The 19,344-nt window shown below is 45.7% G+C and overlaps 1 protein-coding gene across 5 annotated transcripts in view; it reads right to left on the bottom strand.

The window, feature by feature from the left end:
• Positions 1–1,474: 1,474 nt before the first annotated feature.
• Positions 1,475–19,344, bottom strand: part of ANO2 (anoctamin 2) — a 393,019-nt gene continuing 375,149 nt past the window's right edge. For 3 of the 5 annotated variants that reach the window (XM_077953330.1, XM_028829182.2, XM_077953326.1), the window contains 2 exons: positions 15,975–16,080; positions 13,068–13,986 (listed from right to left, as the gene is read on the bottom strand). In XM_077953330.1, the coding sequence (XP_077809456.1) occupies positions 13,717–13,986; positions 15,975–16,080 (376 nt within the window). In that variant the 3' untranslated portion in view covers positions 13,068–13,716. Of the gene's footprint in view, positions 2,291–13,067; positions 14,049–15,974; positions 16,081–19,344 lie in introns of those variants that run through there. The other 2 variants (XM_077953328.1, XM_077953329.1) reach the window with 2 other exon arrangements.

Here is a 19,344-nt window from a genome sequence, read left to right on the forward strand (position 1 = left end):
AATATAAATTCTTATCTGAGTTGGTGCTTTTTAATGTGCATCTGATTCTTCGTTTCCACCTTTACTAGGAATGGATTTGACACTGCAGACCCTTGCTGATCAGTGGAAGACACTTTGTCGGGAAGTCAAGACACTCTTCCTCAGTCACCAACTCTTTACAGGTGCTTGGGCATTTTCTGACTAAGTGATCCTGGAATGTAACTGCACCTGTGTGCATCTGATATTAGGGGTTAGATGTGTGTCCTCTCCAAATCTCATGTTGAAATGCGACCTCCAATGTTGGAGGTGGGGCCAGGAGGTGTTTGGATTATGGGGGTAGATCCCTCATGAATGGCTTCGTGCCATCCTCACAATAATGAGTGAATTCTTGCACTGACTTTATGCAAGATCTGGTTGTTTAAAAAGAAAATGTGGCATATATACACCATAGAATACTGTGCAGCCATTAAAAAAAGGATGAGTTCGTGTTCTTTGCAGGGACATGGATGAAGCTGGAAACCATCATTCTCAGCAAACTAACACAAGAACAGAAAACAAAACACCGCATGTTCTCACTCATAAGTGGGAGTTGAACAATGAGAACACATAGACACAGGAAGGGGAACATCATACACCAGGGCCTGTCGGGGGGTGGGGGGCTAGGGGAGGGATAGCATTAGGAGAAATACCTAATGTAGATGACGGGTTGATGGGTGCAGCAAACCACCATGGCACGTGTATGCCTATGTAACAAAACTTCACATTCTGCACATGTACCCCAGAAATTAAAGTATAATTTAAAAAAAAAGAATTCAGAGGGGTATAAAGAAAAAATATATATATAAGGATACAGAATAAAAATGGATTTTAAGCAAATGAAAAGATGTTTAATTTCATTCATAATAAATGCAAATTAAAACTTTAAAGAAAAAAGAGTGTGGCAGGTCCCACCCCCTCTCTTGCCCTCTCCCTTGCCATGTGATACCTGCTCCCCCTTCACCTACCCCATGATTGGAAGCTTCCAGAGGACCTCACCAGAAACAGATGCCAGCGCCACACTTCCTGTACAGCCTGCAGAACCATGAGCCAAAATTCACCTCTTTTCTTTATAAATTACCCAGTCTCGGGTTTTTCTTTATAGCAATGCAAAAGCAGACTAACACAGCATCTCTAACAAGTGGTGTGTCTAGAGTCACCCTCTTGGTTTCTAGATGTATCATGAAGCTATAGAGAGATCATCCAAAAATCAGTTGAAAAGCTGATTTTCTTCTGAGGGATTTCAGTCTTAATGATGAAGCATTTCAATACAGAAGTTACCCTCTCCCACAATAAACTCTCTTTTCTTTGGTCAATACGTATAAGGAGCCACTCAAGGAAACCACAAAAACCTTGAAAAATTAGTTTAAATTAATGTATTTTCTGAAAATCATGGTCTAGTGACTAAGATTTATACTTGAGCACCACTCGATATGTTTTTAATGAAGTCAGTGCAATGTTTTTAAGAAACCACTACATATTTATTCGACGTCAAAGCAAGACATTTGTTTTCAAAGCCAAGACATGTTAACAGAAGTTGGGGGGAAAAGGCAATAATTATTTAGTGAATCCTGCGCAGTGGCATTGCAGTTGAGGTCTTCCTCAATAGTTGACTCATCTGGAAACCCGGTCCTGAAATAGAGTTTAGCAAACATAGCGATGGCAAGAATACTAACCAGGCAGTGTCATGTCCTCAGCAGAGATGGTTCCCGCACACAAATGTTCCACTTCCTGGCACATACACCCGCCTCTTGGACTGGCATCACCTGGACTTTAAGTTCATCATTGGCCACAGTAGTCTCTACCAATGGATCTTATACTAGACATAAACTTATTCTGGTCATTGATGATAGTGTTTGTCTTCTTCGATTTGCTTGGGTTCATTACAGTACCTCCCTGATACTGATCTAGTGCTCTATGGCTTACCAAAGACAACCATGAGAAGGAGGCAGGGAAGGGATTTCCATCCTTCAGATGGGGAAAGCAGCACAGAGAAGTTATGGCATTTACGTCAATGGAGAGCAGGGACTAGGACCCAAGTCTGGCTCCGAAACGGACAGCGTTTTAGTATGCTTCCTCATCACCATGTGAAACCTGTTGCCGTACTTCACCCAAACAGGGATAGCTTTAGAAATACGCCTCTCCCTTTTCTCCAGTGAGGGTCAGGAGCAGACTCTGGGCTGCGGCAGGGTGCAGTCTGACTTCTGGCTCTGGTGTCCACTGGCTTTGGGTTCTTGAGCAGAGGCAGAGTTTCTCTGAGCCTCCGTTTCTTCGCCTGTGTGTGACAGAGTGTTAGAATTCTCTCCTTCCACCCCACACGCCGTCTCTGCCCAGTCAGATGAGAGACTCTAGGTTCAGTGAGGGCTGACATTTACATAAATGTGGTATGATACACCACTCAGAGTGGAGAGAGAGTGGGATCTTCTGTAGCTTGAGATGGGCAATCTCTTAGATTCATCTTGGTTTGGAGAGCTGCTTGCTGAGAAGGAACTAGAATGATTCTCCTGGACACTAAGATACCCAACTCCTAATCCAAAATCAGTCTTTATCAGAGTGGATCCACCTCGGAGGGGATGTCTCCACATGGAAGAGGAGTTTAGGCTAGTGAACATGGCTTAATACAAAGAGCTGGGTGTTCCTGGGGAAGAGCTGAATTTGGCATGGTATGTGGTGAGGCAAAGACCCTCCAGGATCTTGTCCTTGTGGCACAATAGGGACAACCTTGGATCCCAAGTGTGGCTCATGACTTCACTGTGATTAGAAATCTATTCATCAACATGGGACCTAATTAACGAAAAAGCTTCTGCACAGCAAAAGAAATAATCAGCAAAGTAAACAGACAACCCACAAAGTGGGAGAAAATATTCACAATCTATGCATCTGACAAAAGACAAATATCCAGAATCTGCAAGGACTCAAACAAAGCAGCAAGAAAAAGTAATAATAATCCCATCAAAAAGTGGGCAGGGTATATGAACAGACAATTCTCAAACAAAGATATACAAATGACCAACAAATACATGAAAAAAAAATGCTCAACATCGCTAATTATCAGGAAAATACAAGTTAAAACCACAATGGGACACCACCTTACCCCTGCAAGAATGGCCATAATTGAAAAATCAAAAAATAATAGATGTTGGTATGGATGTGGTGAAAAGGGAACGCTTTCACACTGCTGGTGGGAATGTAAACTAGTACAACCACTATGGAAAATAGTATGGAGATTCCTTAAAGACCTAAAGGTAGATCTAACATTTGATCCAGCAATCCCACTCCCAGGTATCTACCCAGAGGAAAAGAAGTCATTATATGAAAAAGATACTTGTACATGCATGTTTACAGCACAATCCACAATTGCAAAAATACGGAACCAACCTAAATGCCCATCAATCAACAAGTGGAAAAAGAAAATGTGGTATATACACACCATGGAATACTGCTCAGCCATTAAAAGGAACGAAATAATGGCATTCATGGCAACTTGGATGGAATTGGAGATCATTGTGAAGTAACTCAGGAATGGAAAACCAAACATTGTATGTTCTCACTCGTAAGTAGGAGCTAAGCTATGAGCATGCAAAGGCGTAAGAATGATACAATGGACTTTGGGGACTCAGGGAGAAGGGTGGCGGGGTAAGGGATAAAAGACTACACACTGGGTGCAGTGTACACTGCTTGGGTGATGGGTGCACCAAAACCTCAGAAATCACCACTAAAGAACTTATCCATGTAACAAAAAAAGAAAAAAAAAGAAAAAAAGAAAGAAAGAAAGAAAAGAAATCTGTTCGTCAAGAGCATCAATGTGGAGAGAGCAAGTGTCTCCACATATGCCACACAGAACGTTTGCCAGAGAGGACTGAAGACTCTTCTGATATTTCTTTAGGGGAGCCTCTGAAAACCTCCTCTGAATGAAATACGCCCTGGGGAATTTGGATGAATCCAGGGCAGGAGACCTCAAGAGGGAAATGTGCATGACCTCTTGATCTGGCTTTGTTAAAAACCATGTGGGCATGCATGCGATGAACGGGGAAAAGAGGGACTTGTAATCCAAGTTGGTGCTGTACGTGGTTCACACCAGGTACGTGTAAAATGTCAATACAAACTGTTCACAGAAGCTGGTGAAGGTTGTACGTGGAGATGAACGGGGAGTTCTTAGCACAGAAAGTGGCTCCTAGCAGGTGGAATGGTGGTGGTATTACTGTTATTACACCCTGTCCACTGGCATTTCTCCTTGGGCCTCCAGCAGAGAACCCGGGGGGGCCTGTGCAGTCCAAGGTGGGCAGCATCATATTCCTAAGCCCAGGCTGGAGTCTAAACCCCAGAGTGGAAGTCCTTGTAGCTGTGTGACTTGGGTAACTTGCTTAACCCCTCCAGGCTTCAGTTCAGTGACCAAATAAAACAGAGTTAATGATGACAGGTACATTTACAGTGAAGCTAGTATAGTTTCGACCTCAGGGCACCTTTCAAGGGTGCCCAGGACTCTAAGGATATATGGATAGTGGAGGAGAAACAACTTTCTTAGAGCTTATATAGGAAAAAAAAAAAAAAAACTCGATAGACATTTTCCCAAATTTGACAGTAAGATTCACACGAAATTACCAATAATAAGGTGTGGAACTGAAAGAAAATTTTCTAAGTTGATATTTTCTATCAGAAATGCAAAGCAAATGTTGATCAAACTTGCTGGAAGAAAGACTGAATTATCTTTTCTTCTCCTTATTGAAAATATTGTTATGAAAAAGCAATCAAAGAGCATTCAGCCAAAGAGGTGGAGGGGAAAGCATTGAAATATTATAAACATATGTGTCAGTTCATAAAAAGTGAAGTTATTTGTGTTTTCTGATGACATGTGTGATATTAGCCTGAAATTTATATTTTGTTGTGATTTCTATTTTCATGCTAAATACTCACAATTGCACCTTATTTTATAATTGTGGGTGCTTTTTTTAAAAGTCTCTCTAAAATTATAGGATCTTCTATCCCCACAAAACCAGGATCTGCCCACGTTCATGATACGACCTGCTTTTGACATAAGGTACATGGAAAAGTGCTGTACCTCTGCTGTCCACCTACGTGGGGAAGAACTTTACAGGGGTATCTGGAAGGAGACTGGGGACACTGAGAAGACAGATGAAATCAAGGAAGGAAAAAAGAATCAAAAGAGACAAGTGGATCTAGAGAAGCCTGGAGTTTGCAAAGAAGAAAGCCAAGTGTGAAGTTGACAGGGCAGGGAATAAGAAGAGTTTCCCAGAGAAGTAGGAATGAGGCCCATCTAAAAGGATAGGGAGGCCTATGTTAGGGCCTCATCTGTTTCTCAACTAGCAGCCTCACCCAGACCAAGCAAATGTGGTTCTTGATAGAAGTTGACACATACTCTGAAGAACTCGATGCAGGCCAACCAGAGTCCATCATGCTGGGAGAAAACTAGGAGCAGGTTATGATGTGGGATCCGTGTCAAAAGAATGTCTCTTTCCTTCAGGGCCTGTGGCTTCATTTCCCTAATTAGAGAGGACATCCTGGCTTGGAAGCCTCAGTCCTCCACTTTTCTCTCTGTTAGGCTGACAGGAAGTGAGAGAAAGGAGGGGCAATAAAACATGAAGGTTCCTGAATTCATGTGCAGAGCTGTCTTTTTGAATTCCCATCTGGCTTTTGCCTCGTACTTGCTTTCTGGAGATAAAGCTGTACAAGCCTTGGGAAGGTCGAAGAGTTAAGTGGGTTCCACCGGGTCAGGATGCAATTCCTGAGAATGATTTAAGCCTGGTTCATTTGCTGCTGTAGAGGAGAACAGGAAAGAAGAGGATGGGGGCAAGAAGCTCACCAGATGTGCAAATAGGGCTGCCTTCTTTTTATGATGATGACGATTACTATAGTTTCTGGGGAACAACAGGTGCCGTTTGGTTACATGGATGTTTTTCAGGTGTGATTTCTGAGATTTTGGTGCACCAGTCACCTGGGCAGTATACACTGCACCCAATGGGTAGTCTTTTAACCCTCCCTCTAACCCTTTCCCTCAAGTCCCTAGAGTTCATTATCTCATTCTTATGCTTTTGCGTCCTCATAGCTTAGCTCCCACTTGTAAGTGAGAACATACAATGCTTGGTTTTCCATTCCTGAGTTCTTTCACTTAGAAGCATGGTCTCCAGCTCCATCCAAGTTGCTGCAAATGCCATTATTTCATTCCTTTTTATGGCTGAGTAGTATTCCATGGTATATATATACCACATTTTCTTTATCCACTTGTTGGTTGATGGGTGTTTGGGTTCTAGATTTTTCCAACAGCGAATTGTGCTGCTATAAACGTGTGTGCAAGTGTCTTTTTAATATAATGACTTCTTTACCTCTGGGTCGATACCCAGTAGTGGGATTGCGGATTGGGGGATTGGATGGTAGATCTTTTAGTTCTTTTTTTTTTTTTTTTTTTTTTGATGTAGAGTCTTGCTCTGTCACCCATGCTGGAGTGCAGTGGCACAATCTCGGTTCACTGCAACTCCCACCTCCCGGGATCAAGCGATTCTCCTGTCTCAGCCTCCTGAGTAGCTGGGATTACAGGCAGGTGCCACCAGGCCCAGCTAATTTTTGTATTTTTAGTAGAGATGAGGTTTCACCATGTTGACCAGGCTGGTCTTGAACTCCTGACCTCAAGTGATCAACCCACCTCGGCCTCCCAAAGTGCTGGGATTACAGGCATGAGTCACTACAACCAGCCTACTTTTAGTTCTTTAAGGAATCCCTGTAACTGTTTTCCACAGTGGTTGTACTAGTTTACATTTCCACCAGCAGTGTAGAAGTATTCCCTTTTCACCACATCCACGGCAACATCTATATTTTTTAATTTTTTAATTACAGCTGCCTTCTGAGCAGCTATAATTAAGCTGTGCTTTCCAGACCTTCCTGGCTGAGCCTGAAGTGGTGGGTTCTGCTCTCTGGCGCCCTCTGCTGTAGCGGAGTGGATCAGATACTGCCATAGGCAGGGCAAGGCTGAGAATCACGGTCATTGATTACCTCTACTTATTTGGGTTGGTATATCTGAGACACAAATGCCCAGGGCCTGAGTTGCAGAAGACAATGGCAGTGTGGAAGGTAAGACTGAGTCATTGACAGTGAGCCACACTCTTCACTTCGGCCATACTGTGGAGAACCTGTTGGATTGTACCTGACAGAACAGGAATGAATGTTAGGGCTTACCCAGCCCAGCCTCCTAATTCACTAGCCAAGGAATGTGTCTTGAAAAATAGACGCTGCAGGTAAAGGTAAGGACACCATGGGCAAGAGAAGTGCAGGCGAGTAGGGCTTTGGGTGGTTAGCCCTACTCTCTTCCAGAGGAACTGTGAGTTTCATATGAGTAAGAGCTCAAGATGCTGCTTGAAAAACATAGTGGGGAGGATAGATGGATTGAATCAGGGGAAGGAGACAGAGAAAAGAGTAACACTGGGAGGAGGGTGCTCCTGAAGTATAGGGGAATGGGACAAGGACATGTTGAGAAAGAAGGTGGTGGGCTGAAGATTAAAAACTGGAGAACCAAGTTAAAACTGCAGTGTTTTCCCAAAGTAACCAAAACCTCAGAATAGATATGCTGAGATCCATTCCTGTACTGGAAGAATACTTTTCAGAGATGAAAAGTAAGTGACTGTGCAGATCAAATATGATCATTACATTTTAGGCACATTAAATAAAAGAAACTCACACGGAGACACAGCCCAGTGAAATTTTTGAGTTACAAGAATAAATTTCAAAACCCTACTAGCACCAAAGCAGTAGGGGGAAAAGGCTTACAAAGGCATATCAATCAGGCTTCTTCCAGAGGCTTTTCCTCTGAAACCCTAGAAGAGTGTGGATTAATCGCCATAGCCACAATGTTTTGAAAGGAAGGATGGTGACCTGAGAATGGTAAATCCAGCCAAGTCATTGTTCCAACATAAAAGCAATTTCAGAGATGTATATGCTCAGAGAATATACCACCCAAATACCCCATGTCTTAGGTCAGTTTCTCTGGAAAGCAGAGTCTAAGACCTGCAGACCTTGCATGCTAGAGATTCCTGGGGCATCTGCTTAGTGAGGGAAGCAGAATTAGGCAGAAGGAGAAGCTGAACTGCAATATGTTGCAACAGAGGCCTCAGACAATCCCACAGAAAGCTCTGGAGCTGGAGTAGCATTTAGAGTTAGAATCAAGGCAGGGTGGGTCTTATCTCCCTGCAGGGATGAGTCACTGGATGTGGGCTGCCCCAGAGTGGGACAGTGACCATGGCCTGGGCAACTCCCTTACACTTGAGGCAATTCCACAGTGACTCACTTGTGACCATCACCAGCTGGGGGAATGAGCACCTAAGTCCTGAGGGACTTTGGTGGCATCTTTAACACCAACTTGTTAATATTTTTTGACCTGAAGGTGTACTCAGGTGAACTAAGAGATAGATATGACAATATAAAAAGAGCGAAGAGTTTTCCCAATTCATTTTTAACCACAAACCCTACATGGCTATATATTTCAAATAAGCCATGGGGCAAAGATTTGTCCCTTGGTTTTCCATCTCATTCTTTTTTTTTTTTTTTCTCTCTCTCCAGGAAATGCCTTCCACAGCCTGCTGGAATTGTTGTAGAAAAAAATTGTTGTCACATGCCCAGGATAATTTAGGCACGTGGACACATTGTACGGTGAGTAGGGCAGGGTTTATTGGGTGAAAAGGAAAGAATCTCTCAGCAGAGTGAGAGGAGTCCTGTTAACAGACCCTCCTCTCACAGATTGAATCCCAGGTCACCACCCAGGAACTGGGGAGGCTGGGCTCCTCCCTCTGCAAACTGCTCCAACTTCCCGAGTCTCCACCCCCTCCTCCCAGTGCACAGGCTGGTGGAAGATCCTCCAAGGACCATCCCCCTTATCTTCCTCCTGCATCCATCAGAATGTCCTACTACAATTTATGACCACTCAGAACAGCAACTGGCACATTCCCTTTCTATTTTTCTTAACAATGACTAACCTCACTTGCAAGATTAGAATACTGTGCTGGGAGGGTTAGCAAAACAAAAAACTCCCATTTCTCTTACTGAAAAGCAAAATTAGGCCATTTTACTGAGCGGAGATGTAGTGATAATTTTCTGCATCTCTAAAAGCTTTCTTGAGGATAGAATAATTCCATCATCACAAGTGGGATATAATAGACCCTTTGGATCTGGAAGGGCTGTGAAGGAGAGCACGTGAAGGAAAGTCTCATCTCTTACTTTATGCTATTCTTTTTCACAAAGAGCACATAAAGACCCTTAAGATTATTTATTTGAATCAACCATCAAGTTGATTCCATTTTTGTTTTCCATAAGAATGGTGAAACCACTCAGTGATAGACACTGTTTGTCAATAAACCCTTCATAATAACGTCTACCTGGGGCTGGTAGACATTTGTCTGTTAACTAAGTCTACAAGTTAATGTGTGTGGAGTGATTGCAATTAATTGTACATGAAAATGAGTGAATAGAAGAAAAGACTGATTGCAAATTAGCTCTTGGAGGTAAAAATTCAGGTAATTTAAACTTTTCAATTGACATTTTATTGCTTGCATTTTCTAAGCCTTCTTCAATGAGCATGGATCACTTTTATAATTAAACAAAATAAATGCTGTTACAAATCAATGAATGTTATGGTACATATACCATAGGAACACAAACTGAAATATTAACTATTATTATTTCTAGAAAGGAGGAATTGGATAATGAACAGTATCTTTTTCTTTCTTTAGTGTTTCAGATTTTTGCTCACAATTTTTTTTTTTTTTTGCATGTCACAATGGAATAAAAATTTTTCATTATTTCCTTAAAGAGCTCAGGGAAGGAGGCTTTGTTGTTTGCTTTATTTTTAAATTAAAAGTGCACCTACCATGTCTTCACCCAGGTTAGCAAGTCCTTTGGAAAGTTCTCTTTACTTAGCCTAAGCCCTACTGCTGCTGGGGTAAAGCAAGCACATCTGGTGGTCTAGCTAGTAACATGAGTGCTGCTGAGACTTTGGGCCTGGGGAATGGGGGCAAATTATAAAATTCCTGTATTCCTTCTGGTGGAAGAGGGGAAGAAAGTTGAATCCCTCGCGAGTGAAAATCTCCCTCTGGTCTGTAATATAGTGAAGTACGCACTTGGTCTTCATCCTTGTTTCCTGACACGTAACTCCTAAAATCAGTGGAATCCCAAAGTGAAGTGTCATTTTGTATGCTAATGAGTTGATGGCTGGCAGACCCTGGGTAGCTTCAGGATGGAGCTGGTCACCAGAAAGATGGAGGCAGCATCAGAGGGTTAAGACTTTCAGCCCCACCCCTAACATCTGGAGAGGGGAAAGGGGCTGTAGGTTAAGTTGCTCAAGGATGGCCAATGATTTAACCAATCCTGCCTACTGATGAAGCTTCCAAAAAAACCAGAATGGACTGGGTTCCAGAACTGCCAGACAGCTGAACACTGGAGGTTCCTGGAGGTGGCAGCCAGAGAGCCTGTTCCCTCACTACCAATACCCTTACCTTGCTCTTCTTTTTCTTTTTGCACAGCAGTGATCACCTTCTGACCCACTGTGTATTAATAGTTTACTCTCACTGTTGGCTCTGCCTTTCTGACCCACACACAGAGCCTAAGCTCCTGAGGGCAGGAATCTGTGTTTTGTTGGGTGATACATCCAAAGCGCCTCACAGAGGCTGACACGTAGGGGTTCAGTACACACTTTGGATGAATCTATGCTTATTGGAATAAAAGGACGGATGAGATACATGAAGTGAAAAAAGATGAAAAGACAGCATATATACCATGAAAGGAAAATAAAAACTCAGGACCCCAGAGCAATCTGCCAGAAGGGAAAAACGAAGCTGAAAGCTGAGTCATGCAAGAAGCTGCCTTTCCTTTTGTTCCGAAGCAGAGAGCTACAGAGAAAAGGCTAGGCAGCTCCTCTATGTTTACCCTATCTTACGGGAAATGCCGATTTACTGAGCACCAGAAAAACACATAATGGGCTGTCCTCCTACCTGCTCCTTTTCTCTTGTAACATGTGGATTCAGTAATGAGATCACACCCTCCCCTTTACCACCCCCAGCCCACTTTTTCCCCCTTTAAATATTGAAACCTTCAACATCATCTTCAGAAAAAGGCACAGACCACAGACTTTCTGTGATCCCATGTTCTTTCCTTCTGGGAATGTCCCTCACCTTGGCAAAATAAACTTCCAAATTGATTGCGACTTGTCTCAAGATACTTTTCTGCTTTAAAATAGCATAACTGTGATTAAAAGAAATTAGATGTGTGTGTGCGGGGGGGGTGGGGTGGATGAGAGTCTCCAAGACACAGTAAGTGCCAATGTCGATTATAGATTTGGGGATTATGGGTGATTTTATTTGCTTCATTGTTTGTTGGACTATCTGAATATTTCTTGGTATGCAAGCTTAACCTTTATGATGATACAAAAATGTTTCTTTCAATTTAAAAAAGAGGAAGAAAAACAGGCGGGTCCTGAACCAGCCATGAGCAGCCAAGGGGCCTGGAGATAGCACGATTGGAGCCAAGTGGGTGTCATGGCGGTGGAGGCAGCCCTTGACCTTGACCATGGACTGTCACTGCTTCCTGCAAATGTCAACGCCACCCACACTGGCAGTCATCCCTGGGGATTGCTTCCTTTGATAGGTCTGGAATCTCCATGTCATCAGTGCTCCTTGCAATAACATCTTCCTCCCACTGGTCACCGCACTCTCCCCAAATCAGGTAAAGCCTGTTGTCAAATGGTGCAATGTTCCATACTGCTGTAGTCTGAACCTCAGCTCAAGTGGTAAGTTTGCATATTAAGATGCGAGAGGCCGGATGCTGTGGCTCGCACCTGTAATCCCAGCACTTTGGGAGGCCAAGGCCGTCAGATCACCTGAGGTCGGGAGTTCAAGACCAGCCTGGCCAACATGGGGAAACCCAGTCTCTACTAAAAATACAAAATTAGCCAGGTCTGGTGGCACATGCCTGCAATCCCAGCTACTCGGGAGGCTGAGGCAGGAGAATCGCCTGAACCCGGGAGGCGAAGGTTGCGGTGAGCCGAGATCGCACCATTGCACTCAAGCCTGGGCAACAAGATCGAAGCTCCCTCTCAAAAAAAAAAAAAGTGAGGAAATTAAAACTGGTTGTAAGATTTCCTGTCCAGGAGTGGCCTGGAGCATGTTAGCCTACTGTTCTCACTAAGAGCTGCATCTACGTCCTGTTATCCCCACAGAAGAAGAAGCCGCTTTCCTGAGTATGGGTTCGCAGTCAACGCAATTCTGCATGCTCCTAGGAGGGAACCAGAAATGTGATGGGCGGCACTGGTGACCAGCCAGCACCTACAGGCCCGCACATTGCCAGGTGTGCTGAAACAGCAGAACTATAGCCCTCATTTTTCCCCTGGAGTACCATCCCCCCTGCAGCTTTCACTCAGGCATTCAGTTGGATTCTAGCCAGGCTGACCTGCAAGGAACTAGGATGAAGCGATTGTGCACCAGATTTCTGGGCAGCAGGTGGGCCTGAGGTGTAGGAAAGGCAATGATGAGTGATGTCTGGCCCGTGCTTCCGACTTTGCATCATGTTCTCAGCATGGCGCTCTGGGAAGCTGCTACCTATTGATTATGTTAGTATTGCAAGATGTAACCTCTTCACCATCTGGGGTTTGTCATTAATTTGTATTTAGAATGGTAAACCCCTTACCTCCTGTGCCTTCACACTTCCTGTCTACTCGTCTTACCTAACATTTCTCCATAGCACTTATTAATATCCAAAACACTGTACATTTAGCTTACTGTCTGTCTTCCCCCAGGATGTAAGCTTCATGAGGCAGGGATTTTGTCTCTTTTATCTTCTGCTGTATTTCCAGTCTGAGAACAATGCCTGGCACACAGTAGAACCTCAATAAATACCAAAAGGAAAGGCAAGGAGAGGAGAGAAGAGGGGAGGGGAGAGTAGGGGAGGGGGAAGGAAGGAAGGAAGGAAGGAAGGAAGGAAGGAAGGAAGGAAGGAAGGAAGGAAGGAAGGAAGGAAGGAAGGAAACGGAGAGACAAGGCATCAAAGACAACAGATGCATCTTTATAAAGAACGTGTCCATTTATTTTATTATTTTAAATCTGAACTTTCGTAAAATGACAGTTACTTGCATTTAGCTCCAAATGTTTTTGTGATGTGAACTGGAGACAAGCCCAGGTTTGGACCTTTGCATCTTCCTATCAGGTCCAGCGGCTGCACCATTCAGCCCTGTAACTTAATTTGCATCTGCTGAGACTGTGGCAGCCCCATTGCAAGTGACTCAGTTTTCTGAGTCACTAGTGATAGTAGGTAGGGGATGCCGTGCTCCTGACTGCATTTCTCTTACAGCTGGTCAAAGTCAGAAATGATGGTGAAGTACAGGAGGGTGCCCCAGGGCATGTGGGAATGCTTGCAGTGCCTGAGAACTCTGCGGTGGAGAGACCCCAGTGGGGTTCCGATACCTCAAAAGGATGCAGCTTAAAAGAGGACCTAAAAGAAACTTAAGCTTGAAGTTTCTGAGAAGTAGCATCATTTCTCTTCCTTCCTACACCCATTCTCTCAGCCTCTTTCTTTCTACACATATTCCCTCTTTAAGACCCCATCAAGCCGGGCCCCTGCAGACAGACAGCACGCCGTGTGGGGGTAGGAACGCGCTTGCGTGCACGTGCGTGTCTCCGCTGCCGTGCCCTCCTCTGCTGCAGGCTGAACTGCTCACACGTTGGTGTGCTGAGAACCTGACGACATCACGCTGCCCGGCTGGCTTTGGCCCGAAGGTGCTGAGCTGGCTGCCCGGCTCCTGCTTCGATCCCCACCTCCTGGGCTCCTCAAGGCCGGCTCATGCATCAGCTTGAGCTTCTCGTGCTCCTCTTTCAGGAAGAAGTCCACTAATAAGCTCTTCTCTTTCTTGATCTGGTCGCTGATGTCCGTGGGGATATCTGGAATCATCCAGTCCACGAGGACGCTCAGGAACATCACGAGGTTCTGCAGAAAGCCAAGCAGAGAGGGGCCGAGTTGGAGAGGCCTGGCCCGGCGAGGTGGTGACCCTGGAGCAGAATGCCTCCATGTCAATCCTGGCTTTGCAACTTACCAGCCCAGTGATCGCAACCAATGAGCATAACTCTACCTTGGTGTCCTCACCCATAAAATGCAGTGGCAACAGTGCCTACCCTGGAGTGGCTGTCAGGATGAAATGGGTTAATACGTGTGGGGCATCTGCGGCAGTGCCTGGCACAGAGCAGGACTCCGTCAGTAGTAGCTACTGCTTCTTCCCTTCACCAGGACTTGTGCCCCCACACCATCCTCAGAGTGTTCCCATGTGTCCAGTTCTTGCTTCTTGGCCTCTAAGCCTCCAGGCCCTCCGTGCTTTAGAAAATGGAAAGTGGTTTTCTAGAAAGTGGCGACAAAGCCCAGTGGCTTCTCCTGGGCTGTCACTGTGCCACTTGCTCCTCTCCTCCCTCCATCTGGCTCTCTCTATCCTCTACACTAGAGACGGACTTGGGGTTTTCGCATTGACTTCGGGCCTTCGCTGACCCGGTGCACTGCTGACATTGACCTTACACCGTTCTCAGTCACTGCAGCCACCCCGGCTAACCCTGCCTCGCTGGGAACCCCTGCGTCCAGCTTGCCTCGATTGGGTCTAGGCTTTGGCGCACACATGCAGTAGTCTTCCTTCTGGCTGCTAAGCCACATCCCTTTGCTGGTGCACATGGTAGGCTAGGACTGCTTCTCCCTGGAGGATTTACTGTCTCAGTGAATGAATACATGACAGCAATGCGTGGCATGGCTCAATGAATGCATCTGATTCCCATCCAATTCCCCAAGCCACATTTCACCCAGCTTTACCCAACACACTCCTCCCATTGTGATACTCTTCTCTGGCTGCCAGTTACGCACTCACATGCCTTTTCCCCTCTGGGACTGTGACTGAGCCCTTGAACCCTACATGTTCCTAGGGGTTCAGGGGAAGACGCTGGGGACCAACTGCTGCTTCCAGAGGCTCCTGGGCATCCTGGGTGCTTGCGAGCTGCTTCACCAAGTCACACACTCTTCCTCTCAATTCATTCCTTCCGGCGTGAGTGGAATGTCACATGTGACATATGGGAAAGTGAGGAGACTCTGGGGTGTGAGGCAGCACGGGATGTCTGAGCGATCATTCAAACATATCGCCCCCATCTCTCCAGAGGAAGAATGGCTGTCTTCTTTAGGTGAAAGACTAGCCGATGGGCTTCTCCACTTTCTGGGCCGGGGTCTGGGGGCAGGATACTTTAGAGCCCCCCAGAGATCTGCCTTCAGGGAATACAAAAGCCTGAAGGAGCCAAAGAGAAAAGGATCTGGGCTCGTTCTTCAGCCCTGCTTGAAGACCGGGGGCACCCAGAGTGGGAATTGGGGGCCCTCGAGCTCAGAGAATCTCAGCGATGCAATTGGAGCTGTGGCTATTGTCCCAGATAGGAATCACTGGGCTCGAGTTTGCTATTCATTCAGGGATGGCTCGACGGCTCTGGGGGCCCTTCCCACCAGATGTCTCAGTGGCTGAAACAACACTAACAAAGGAGGGAGCCCAGAGTGCAAGCAGAAAGGTTCCAAACCTGAGTTCTTTCATGATTGCAGAGATGAGATGGGGCTGTTTGTCTGCCCCAGGCTGGGACTCTGGTTTCAATGGCCCCTTTCCTTTCTTAGCCTTAGGTTTAAACAGGAATCTATCTTCACCCTGCAACTTACTCCACATCTGTCTTGTAACCTTACACTGTGTTTTATTCTCTGTCTGCAAAGTCCACCCATTAAAGAAAGCCCTCTCAAGAGTCCTCCTGGCTCACCCAGGAAGGAAGCCCTCACTTCTGCCTGCCACACATGAAGCTTTCTTATGTCACAGAGTACCATGGGAACCTGGAGGTAGGTGCAAGAAATGAGTGCAGTATCCTTACCTCTGCAGCTCGGATTTGAATGGGCTGTTCCTTATCCCAACAACTCACCTGGAAGATGATGACAAAAGCCAGACGGGCGGACAGAATAAACCAGTACTGTTTGGAAAACTCATAAGGGTTCGGGGCCCAGGGCGGCTCTCGGTAATCCTTAAACCTGCCCAAAGAGAAATGTGGTGTTAAGATCGGGAGGGGATGGAGAACAGGGTGGTAATTCTCTGGGTGAAACCTCAAGGGCTGGCTAGAGCATCAGGCATGCATGCCCTTGGCGTTGACTTGGAAAATAGGGGGAAGTGGGCAAAATCTATGGCCTAACCAACAAATTTCCAAAAAGGACTGAAGTCCAAAAAAGCCAATGTCAGCCTAGAAATGTCCTAAAAAGATGTTTCTACGACTCTCTCCAATAGCTCCCAAAGCTTACTTTGGTGTCAGGCTTCAACTCCCGAAGGAGCCCAGGGCATCTGAGGGTAGTCCAGGCCAGTGGGTCCACCTGGGCCTCCCACTAGCCTGTGACCTCTGTGTGGGTAGGGGAGACCCAGACACCCTGCATGGTGCTCTGCAGCCAGGGGGCTCGGGGAAGAGGCAGACACCAGCAGGCAGTCTCGGGCTTCTTCCCCTTCCAGATGCTTCAGGACTACAGCCACCAGAGGGGCTGGCCTGGTTTCATGGCTGCATTGTGGAACCAGAAAGAAGGCTGATCCAGACCAAGCTGGAGGCTGAGTGAATTTGGGATGGGAGGGTCATGAAGCATCATAGTTGATCAGTCTTGTGTTTTGCTAATCATGTTCCTGATCTGTCTGCACGGTTTAAACAATAAAATGTTAACGCCTGACCTGAGCTCGTGCCTCTTTCTCAGACCCACAGAGAAGCCTTGGGTTTTCCCTCACCCTTGCCTTTTCACCCCCATTCCAGAATGATTCATGTGAAAACTAGCTCATTTCCTCAGACTCACATTTTTCTAAGCCTGGAATAATGACAAGAGGCTGGTACCAGAACTATGACCCTTCCTGGAGCAGTTTTCTCCATGGAATTCAACAGCTCTTTGCTGCTCAATAAAAGCAAAGCAAGTCCTGGGCTACAGAAAGAGGTGGGTGGTGTCAGGCCACCAAGCAGTGACAGTGGCTGCCAAGGAAGGCAGGCAGGGACTCCGCCCAGGTCAGTCCCTGAGCAAAGGGCTTTTCTGGAAGGTTTCACATTTCATCTTCACTATAGCATCCTCAGGCAGGCATTGTTACCCCAGCATAACACAGGAGGAACCTGAGGCTTGGAGAAGTTGAAGTGTGTGGCCAAGGTCTCGTGACCAGTAAAGGCAGAGTCAGGGTATGCGAGTCTGGCTGAATCTGGGCTTTCTTTCCGTTATCACAGGGCACCTTACCAATGGCCACAATGTAGGGGCATTCAGAAGTAGGTGCTCTTTGGTCCTTCTCCTGCCATAAATGAATTAGCTGCTCTAAAAGGCCCACATAAAAGCCTGTTGGTTTTCCGTTGTCCAAAGAGATGAGAGAAGAAGAAGAGGAAGAGGAAAAGAGACGCACATACAAAGATAGAAAAGGGTGCAATGATAAGAGTCAGCAACAGAAAGACACAACTGAGAGGTAGACACTGGGGACTCGACTAGGGTTTGGCAGGAGGCCAGGAGCTACCCTCTCCCTGCCCACTCCCCTCTCCCAACAGCTGATCACAGCTGCCGCACGCTTGGTTTGACATCCGGATGAAAAGCAAAGCTGACTGCAGCCCAGCAGAGCACCACAGGATTCATCATAACCACCCTCAGCTGAGGACAGAAACACGGCCAGCTCCAGATTATCCTTGCTGATGGGAGAGAGGGAGAGCGTGGCTAAGTGAATGAGAACATCTTGGGGCGGGAAAAACCTCAGACTCACCTATCCTCCTGTTGCCTCCAGACAGGACGCCATGGCAGCAGGCAATTTATCTCACTCTTCTAGAGACCTCCAGAGGAGGGTGACACACACACGCACTCCTTACCATGGGGAAATCCTTCCCCAGGTTCAGCCCAGTCCCTACTGCTACAATCAAAGTCCATTTCTCTTGTTCTCTAGCTCCATCTCTGCAGGAACAGCTGCTCGCTGACCTCAGTATGCGAGCCACTGCTCACCCCTCTTTTTTCCAGTCTGAAAAGAATCCATAAATAATCTAATTCTGGTTCCACCTCTGCTATTAACTCACCCCAGCTTTTGGGAATGTCACTTTGTCCTCCCTCAGTGTCTAAAACATGTTTCGAGTCTAACAAGCATATCCATCTAATCGAGGATCTGCAGAAAGATTAACACAGAGATCTGTACAGAAAATAGCTCGAATGCAGACAGGCTAAGTGTGGTTCTGTTAGGAACTGATGGTAAGCCATGCCACAGAAAAGAACAGTGAGCAATTTAATATTCATCTGCTCACATTTCTTTCCAAAGCTAACTTTATAAAAACTATGACCTACAGTGAGAAATACATTTTACACTCATGCACATACACAGACTGCAATAAAAATTACACAAAACATACTTTGCTGTGTGCAATGCACTAGTATTTTCCTATTCTACTCTATTTGATCCTAACCCACCCTATTCTTTAAAATGCCGATCATGACCCACTAAAGTGATTTCATAATTCACTAATGAACCATGACTCATAGTTTGAAAAACCTTGATTCTCCTAAGCCCCGACCACCAGGTAAATGACTCGCTGTTTACATTCCAATGTAAGTTCAGATTTCACAATTGTTTTTAAATTTTACCCTAAGAAGTCAGGCGTATCAAATGTTTCACTGAGTAACTCAGAAGACACTAATTAAACCAAGAGATAATTAGCTTTAAGAATAGAAGTGTTCACCAAAGAGAGTGGCTAATCAACCTAATTACTTCCACCACTGTGATGCTGAGCGTTTTGTTTCTAAACACAGTGCTTAGCACTGGCAACAGTTTGTGCTTTGGAGGCAGCAGGTGAGGGGTTGAAAGCCCCGACCAGCACTGTAGTTCTCTGTCCTCTTGCAAGTTACCTAACATTCTGATGCCCAGCTTTCTCAACTATAAAATGGGCCTCAACTTTCCACCACAGAGTTGTTCTGAAGACGGAGGGTCAACACCGAGTGCTCCGCACACTATCTGGCCCATCAGAGGACCCAATAAATAGCAGCTGTTCTTTCTCTTTTTACTGGAAGTTACTTATGGAATACACCTTTTCGGTTAAAAGAGGACAGAGCATGTAGACCACGGCTTCCAGTTCCTCCCAGCTTTCCAGGAGGATTTTTGAGCATGCAAGCACTAAATGCTGTAAGTTTTAGTGCAAATCAGGAGTCAGCCAAGGGCACAGCTGCACAGGGCTTCTCTCAGGACCTCTGTCCAGGTAAATAGCATGAAACGGACAAGTGCTGGCTGGTGGGTGGAGGCCACAAGACAGCTCCACAACAGAC

Source organism: Macaca mulatta, chromosome 11 (assembly GCF_049350105.2).
Source record: "Macaca mulatta isolate MMU2019108-1 chromosome 11, T2T-MMU8v2.0, whole genome shotgun sequence".
NCBI lineage: Eukaryota > Metazoa > Chordata > Mammalia > Primates > Cercopithecidae > Macaca > Macaca mulatta.